This window comes from Lolium perenne, chromosome 2 (assembly GCF_019359855.2).
Source record: "Lolium perenne isolate Kyuss_39 chromosome 2, Kyuss_2.0, whole genome shotgun sequence".
Lineage (NCBI taxonomy): Eukaryota > Viridiplantae > Streptophyta > Magnoliopsida > Poales > Poaceae > Lolium > Lolium perenne.
In genome coordinates, this window is record NC_067245.2 from 327,081,793 (window position 1) to 327,090,311 (window position 8,519).

General features: G+C 48.2%; 1 protein-coding gene and 1 long non-coding RNA gene across 2 annotated transcripts; both read left to right on the top strand.

Annotated features, from left to right (window-relative positions):
- Window positions 1–418: 418 nt before the first annotated feature.
- Window positions 419–906, top strand: LOC139835372 (uncharacterized). The gene is made up of 3 exons (XR_011751174.1): window positions 419–551; window positions 645–755; window positions 839–906. It is a non-coding gene; the product is annotated as an uncharacterized lncRNA (long non-coding RNA).
- A 6,278-nt stretch (window positions 907–7,184) lies between these two features.
- Window positions 7,185–8,519, top strand: LOC127337195 (uncharacterized). The gene has a single exon (XM_051364141.2). It carries the CDS (start codon window positions 7,333–7,335, stop codon window positions 8,275–8,277), a length of 945 nt encoding a protein of 314 aa, XP_051220101.1. The 5' UTR covers window positions 7,185–7,332; the 3' UTR covers window positions 8,278–8,519.

The following is an 8,519-nucleotide window of genomic DNA, read 5'->3' on the forward strand; positions in this document are numbered from 1 at the left end:
GTGCCGCAGATGCTGCACTACCCACTGCTGATATAGCTCCTAAATTTGTCTACGGGGCCGACTTGGTCAGCAGAGAGCAGCTGCATAAACTGCCAACACATATGCGGAATTTGCATCAGTGGTACCTTGATGCATGCAAGGAGAAAAAAATGTACATCGTGGCGAGTATACCATGGGAATATTACTACCGAAAGGAGGAGATCCATATTGAGATGAATGAACTCTGGCAGTTATTCAATCTAGAAGCCCTCGACAAATCTCTCATGAGTTGCTATTGCTTGTAAGTTGTTAACTACATATAAGTTCATTTTCATTCAGTTCATGTTCGTTTTCATTGCATATATATACTCATTATATCTTATGGGTTCTCTTTTGCAGATCAAGATCAGTGAGTGCAAAAGTAATAATATTATCAATGTTGGGTTTGTTGACCCAGATAAAATACATGTTGAAACGGTGAAGCATAAACGCGAAGAAACGGGGGGAAACCTACTAAGGTTTTTGGGGCAGCAATATTTCTGTGATTCAATATTGTTTCCTTACAACTACGAGTGAGAGTCTTAATGATCTTTTATATATGCACATTCAATTTTTCTTACTCGATGTTAAGTGTAATTCCTGACGTATATGCATAACATGTGCAGCTTCCACTGGATTCTACTAGACATTCAACCTGATAAGGGAATAGTTGAAGTAAAAGACCCACTGAGTAGAGGCCTGGACGGGTTCCAGGACTTGCAGAAGTTGCTCCAAGTGTAATTTCCTTCATCGCCGCGCTTTATCTTTCGTGAGATATCAATTAATTATCCACTCATTCAATCATTCTTTTGCATGGCAGGGCTTGGCAAGCTTTGAAGAATGTTCATAAGGAGATTACCTTTGCAAAGAAGCTAACATTTAATCCTGGACCGTGCCCCCAGCAGCCACAAGGGACGAATCTATGTGGATACTACGTTTGCGAGTCCATTCGCATGTTAACCACTGAGAAGCAGAACAGAAATAAATTCGACGTAAGCAATAACATTCACAACTTTATTTATTATCATCAATATTTCGTTATCAAGACTGATATAGTCATACTCATCTCATTTTCGTATATAGGTCGACTTCATGCGGGACAGACTCCAACCAAAGGAACACGCACTAGGAATCGCGGAGGAACTGGCGGGACTTTTGGTTAGAGAAGTCATAAACAACAAAGGCTTGTTTAGTCCAGATAGTTGTTCTACCTCCAAATAGACGGTCGTTAGTACCGTTTGTCGATCGTGAGCTCCATGTATATATGTAGGGAACCTACGAATATGTGTAAGGGGAATCGACTTCTGCTTCCAATATTTGTTTGATCGATCTATATATATATATAATGAATGAATGTGTACAACTTCTAGTAGCGTACAAATATATGCAACTTTTATTTTCGGACGAAAAAAATGAAATAACAAAGGTCGGTGGATGGGGGAGGGGTGCTGCACCCCTCAAACCCTAAAGCAGAAGCGTTGTGCGCGCGCCACGTAGAGGGCCTTTTGTCGCGGGTGGTAATACCGCCCGCGACAAAAGGGCCTGTGCCCTGCGCGCCCCGCGGCTGCCACGTGGTGGACCTTATGTCGCGGGTCGTAAGTGACCCGGGATAAAAGGTCACCCTTTTATCGCGCCTTGCTTGTCGCGGCTGGCCGCCCGCGACAAAAGGCCCTAACCACCCGGATCAAAAGGCCTGTTTTCCACTAGTGGGTAGAAAATATCAAAACCAACGGATCGATGAGGGCACCCCAAACGCTAACAGATAATCGTGACCAAAGATCATTTCCACATTTGCAGCCCGAGGCGGACGGACGGCGCGATCTTTTTTATGAATGAAATGCGTTGGACTTTGCCAGAGATGCTAATACACACTGCTAGAGGAATGGATTACTTAAATACTACCAAACATGCCTAGCTAGTCGAGCGTCTGTGTGCTGTGCGCATGGAATCTGGAATACACTGTAATCTGTGTACACTGTACTCCCGTGTACGTACCACTGTGGTTGAGTCACTTGAGTGCAAGCATAATTTGCACTGCAACCATCTTTGTACGATGAGGCGTTGAGCCGTGGGAAAACGCGAATTCAACTCTCCAAGCATGCATGTGTGTGCTCCTAGTTATCAATCGATTGTGACGAAGATGAAAGAGCTATCAGTGAATCTCAGTTTAGTTGATACGATCATAAATATCTCCGATTCACGCAAGCTAGCCATTTACAATCATAAATACTTTCAGGTCACGGTTCACACGAGCTTGTCAAAGCATTCTAGTATGGTCTGCCCAGTCATCACTGACGTGGTGGATCTATCAACTCGGTCGATCTGATGCCAGGCTGTCTATGGTGTGGATGGCGTATATGTTACTAGATCAAAATACAAATGCATAAGTAGTTTAGATCTCAAAGACAACCGTTAATTGGTCCCTTCATCCTCATAGTCGATGAGCTCCTCATCCGCTCCTACTCGACAAGCTAAACTCGTTGCTACTTCCCAAATGCATGTACCACCAACTCATGGGAGACTGTCTTCTTGTTTTCTCTGCAAAAGTGACAAATAGTGAGATCGCGAAGAAATGTTAATTTGGTTGTTCACGAAAAAGAAATAAAAAAGGTTGCCAAAAGGTTAGGCGTCGATGGTACATTTATTGGAGGAAATACAAATGCCTAAGTCCACAAGTTATTCATTCCGCGTTATCTCTCCTCTCCGCTCTGTTTTCTCAAAGACAACCGTTAGTTGGCCCCTTCTTCCTCATAGCCGATGAGCTCCTCACCTGCCCCCTGCTTGACAAGCCATACTCGTTGCTATTTCTCAAATGCATGTACCACCAACTCATGCCAGACCTTCTTCTTGTTTTGTTGTGCCAAAGTGAGAAATAGTGAGATCGCACTACAGGAATGGCTGAAGATGCCGACGGCCATCCTCTACGCCGACGGCCAAAAGTCGGGGCCGTCGGCGTAGACCCCGGCCAAGCCAGCCCGCGGCGTGAGCCGTCGGCGTAGCTACGCCCTCGGCGTAGGCCATGATACGCCGATGGCCACCCTCGGCATATAAAAGCCCTCGGCGTAAGGCAGGGCTACGCCGACGGTAGCCCTCGGCATAGCCTCCTCGCATTTTTTCTTGGCTCTACGCCGACGATCACCCTCGGCGTAGCTCTTTTTTTAAATTTGTACAAAATTGTATAAATCATAACTAATTCATAAGATGTCAGAAAAATGCATATAAGGTATCAAAATTTTCAGGAAAACATCCTCAATCCGTTTATATCAAAATCATGCATACCTGAATAATGAAGTTTGTCCCAATAATTCATATGTCCAAAACTTTGATGGAAATGAGTAGGAAACGGGTGAAGCTCCGCGCAGTGGTAGGAGACCGCCTACGCACCACCTATCACATGCCATATGCGCGCTCTAGCCATCTGGAAATTTCTGCGGCTTCTTGCGCGCTCTAGTCAGAAAGTACCACGGATTCGCATGGTGTCATTTTATGTGTCCTAGTAACCACTCCACAAGTCAGAGTTGGAATACGGTAATTATTTTGAAAAACTCTTCATGAACAGGGCTATCACGTCCGGAGTTCTATGACTTTTAGGGAAAATGAGTAGGAAACGACATGTGACACCGCATAGTTTGTAGGAACGAGGCCATATATATTTGACACGTGTGTGGTCCCTGGGATGAGAAGCAAGGCCCCGGTCGCGGATTTCCAATCCGACCATCGGGCGACGGTATTTTCATTTTCGGGGTGTCGAAACGGCTTTTTTGTGAAGCAGCTACAAGGAACAAGTTAGGTGATAGCGTGATACCCCCGCGCAGTGGTAGGAGACCGTCTACGCACCACCTATCACATGCCATATGCGCGCGCTAGCCATCTGAAAATCCATGCGGCTTCCTGCGGTGTCCCGCCGAATCTGCTGGAAACTGACCGAATTTAAACTAGGGGTACACTTTTCGTTGCTTGATAAATTTTTGGAAAAATATTTTTAGGTCTACGACACATCGTTTTATATGCTAAGTTTTATCCGTTTAGCGCGTTGGTAAACGGGTGCACCCGCGCGCCCGGTACGGCCATACCGCACCTCCCGGGGGCCTTTTTGGGCCAGATGGCAAACTGAATGTTATATTTGGATTCCTCTCATTTTCTAGGTTCAAAGATGATATGGATGTTATATTTGGATTCCTATCATTTTTCTGATCGATTTAGACATATTATTTATCCGATTCCGATTTATGGATTTAAAAATATTAATTGTTCCATATTAAATAAAAGACAAAAAAATCATTTATTGTTATTTGAATTCTATATTATTATTACTTATATATTTATTGTTGTTTGCTTAAGTAATTTTTTGAAATTCAAAAAATAAAGAGTTGTGACATTAGGTTCCAAGGGTTAATAGGAGTGATAAGGTAATATTACCAGAAAGGTGTTATTTCTTTCATGGAAGCTAACCCGAAGGGAACCAGGAAGTTAAGCGTGCTGAGGCTGGAGTAGAGTGAGGATGGGTGACCGACTGGGAAGTTGTAATTAACTTAGAGTTAAGTCTATACTTAGAATTCAAAGTGTGATAAACAAGTAAAAGAAAAAAATAAGGATAAAAAAAAGAAATTTTTTTGATTTTTTTATTTTGAAAAATTAAAATTTGAATATACGAAATATACGCCGACGGCCTGTCTACGCCGAGGGCTGCCCTCGGGGTAGCAACTGCTATGCTGACGGCCAGGCTACGCCGAGGGCAAAAAGGCCTACGCCGAGGCCCATCTAGCCCGAGGGGCTACGCCGAGGGCTGCCCTCGGCGTATGCTACGCCGACGGCTTGCGAGGCATACGCCGAGGGTACCTGGCCGTCGGCGTCTTGGCGCGTTCCTGTAGTGTCGTGAAGGAATGTTAATTTGGTTGTTCACGGAAAAGAAATAAAAAGTTGCCAAAAAGTTAGGCGTGGATGGTATATATGTAATTATCGGAGGAAAAATACAAAGCCTAAGCTTAGGTCCACAAGTTATCATTCCGCGTGATCTTCCCGCTCCACTCCGCTTTCTTGAAGACAACTGTTGACACCTTCTTCCCGCAGCTGATGAGTGCCAATGGTATCGTTCGTTGTTCGAATCTTCTATTAATTTTTGAAAAGATGATATCACCGCCTCATTGTTCTTACCAGCTCCCACGGACCTGCCCAAAGCAGATAATCTAAGTTATGCTCCTAATTGCCCTCTTTCAATTCCGCGGCGTCAAATGCTTGGCCTACTACTTTATGTATCCCTCTTTGTTCGATCTTACTTGCGCGCTCATAGAATTGGCATCCGAGTTAGTAAATACTTATCTCCACTAGTTGGGCTCACTATCCTTTCGCCCTCCCTATATAATATAGGGTCTTTGTAGATACTTATCTCCACACAAGTAGTGCTCACTCTCCTTTTCAGAATGCAGGTACCAATAGCTCATGTCAGGTTGTCTATTTTGTTTGACTCGAGGAATAGTGAGATCCTGAAGGAATGTTAATTTGATTATTTAAGAAAAGAAAGAGAACGTTGCTGAAAGGCTAGGTGTGGATGACATATGTGCTTTTATCGAAGAAAAATACAGATGCATTAGTTTAGGTCTGAAAGTTAGTCATTTCGCGTTATCTCCCCGTTCACTCTGTTTTCTCAGAGGCAACCGCTAACAGATGAGGTCTTTGTGTTCCCCTACTTGACAAACCAATATCATTGTTATTTCCTCGATACTTATACCAGCAACTCATGCCAGGCTGTCGGTGTGCCAAAATGAAGAATAGTGAGATCGTGACGGAATGCTAATTTATTTTTCAAGCAAAAGAAATAAAAAGTTGGCAAAAGGTTAATTAGGCGTGGATGGCATATATGGTTTTATGGGAGGAAAATGCAAATGCCTAAGCTTAGGTCCACAAGTAAGTCAATCTACGTCATCTCCCTGCTCCACTCTGCTTTCTTGGAGAAAACCCGTTGACTACTTCTTTCTCTTAGCTGATGAGTGTGATCCATGGTCAACAAGCCATCCTCGTTGTGTCACGCCAATGCTATCGTCCTGTCATTTGACTCATCTACTGATTGATGTCAACGATGCTGTCACCGCCTCATTGTTCTTGCTAGCTCCCACTAACCTCCCAAAGTGGATATTTCAAGTTATGCTCCTAATTGCCCTCTTTCAATTTCACGGCGTCGAACATACACATGGCCTACTACTTAGTAAATACTTACCCCACTTTGTTGGATCTTATTTGCATGCTCATAGAATTGGAATCCTGGTTTGTGAATACTTTTCTTCACTAACGGGTCCACTCTCCTTCCGCCCTCCCTATACAATCTAGTGTCTCGGTAGACACACCTTGTTGCTCTCCTTTCAACCCTCCCTATACAATATGGTGTCTCGGTATACCCTATTGTCGCTCTACCTTGACCCTCCATATATAGTGTATATGGTCAATGCGGACTACTGTGTCGCCCCAGATAAATCCTTGATATATCGATGCTGCTTAAGAAGAAGCCGGAGGAGAAGAAGAGACATGCATGCCCGGGGATGGTGGCACAACACCCTCCCTCAACACTAACCGATGCAAAATGGCATACATATAAAAGCAAGCGCACATTGAAATGGAACCAGCGCTATTCTAGCGGGGGGGAAATCTTTCGCCTACTTGTGCTAGCGCGTTTAGACTGGTTCATTCTTATGCCCAATGTGCTCTCTTCTCATGCGACGATGACAACCTATAGGGTTATTGTTCCCCATATTAACGAGCGATTCAGAAAGACCATTATCAACCATGTTTTTACCGGAAGAGTGTGAGGCGGCAACTCCGTGCAAAGACATGTCGATAGCCGAGGGTGGCGAGGAGGAACTAAGATGGAGGGTGTAGCTCAGAGGTTGCATTAGGGTTAGTAGCACGCTCACACCATCACATTTGTGCAAGTAAGTAAAAGAGATCAGAAGTATTGCCCTTTTTGAAATCCTACATTTTAAGTTTCACCATGAAAACGGAAAATAATAGACGACAAAAAAGAATGGAAAAGAGTAGCGTGAAGAAGGCAAAAGGCAATGAAGTGTTCCCGGTACGCGTCTTACGCGTTGGGCCCACGGTGCCCCGTTCAGTCCCCATCGTCATCCCATCCCATCATCTTCCCGGAGACGCGTCTTTGCCGGGGACAAACGCTTCGCTCACGCCGTTTCACACCTCCACCATTATAATCCCCGCCCATTCCCTCCTCCTCTCTCGTCTTGCTCGTCCGTCCACCCAGCGCCACCGCGAGCTTTGCCCACACGCGCACCGCCACCCACCAGCCACCAGCCACCAGCTAGCCAGATGTTCCTCACCGACAAGTACCACGCGCTCCTCCCCATCCACTCCGCCAAGGGCCACCGCAAGCCGGCGGCTGCTGCGGCGCCGGCCTCCAGGTTCGACACCGCGCTCGCCGCGCGCCTGGCGAGCCTGCTCCCGCTCCCGGCCTCCCCGCTCGCGGCGCTCGCGCGGCTGGCCGACCTCCTCGCGGCCACGCTCGCCGACGCCGTGCCCGCCCTCTCCTCCCCCTCCTCCTCCTCCTCCGCCGCCGCCGTCGCCAAGCACCTCGACGCGGGCGTCGCGCTCCTCGACGCCTGCAACGCCATCGCCGCCCGCGTCGACCGCCTCCGCCGCCGCCGCCTCCTCTCCCGCCTCGCGCTCCACCTCCTCTCCTCCTCCCCGTCCTCCGCCCAGCGCGCGCGCGCCGCGCTCGCCGACCACGGCGGGGCTTCCTCGCCGCCCGTGCCGCTCCCGCCCGTGCCGTTCGTCAACCCGCCCCGCGGCGCCGGCCGCCATCTCACCCCCACCGCCCGGGTCCTGCTCGCCGTCAACGCCCTCTCCTCCCTCGCCGCGGCAGCCGCGGCCACCATCCTCGGCGGCGGCTCCGACAGCAGCAACCCCAACCCCGCCTCCTTGATCCCCCTCGTCCTCTACACCGACCTCCCGTGGGCGGAGCCCTTCAACGCGCTCTCCGCCCAGCTGGCCCTCCTCGCCTCCGCCAACACCAGCGAGGTGGACGCCGTGGACGAGGCCGTCCGCAAGCTCACGTCGGCTCTCGACCACGCCGCAGACGAGGCGGCGGTGCTCGCCGCGGCGCAGGAGGTGGAGAAGCGGACGGAGGCGCTGGCGGCGCTGCTGGACCGTCTGTCCGACGCCGTCAACGGCGTCTTCCGCGCCGCGCTGCGCCTCCGTGCCGCCGAGCTGGGCAGCTTCGCCGTGGGACCCGCCGACAAGACGCGTAAGAAGTAGCTCTTCACCGCCCGCCGCGTGTGTATTACAGTTGTACTCCTACAGTACAGTACAGTAGTATTACTCGTGTGGAGGGAACATACTAGAGTGATACATACGCAGGGCATGGGTGAGTTGGGGTATACCGAGTGCGTGCGTGCGTCAAGGAATGTGGCCATGTGACGATAGATACTTTCATTTTGCACACCTTTGGAAATCTCGAGTCCAGTATAAAGAAAAAAGTGTCCGAAAATTGTCCCAAA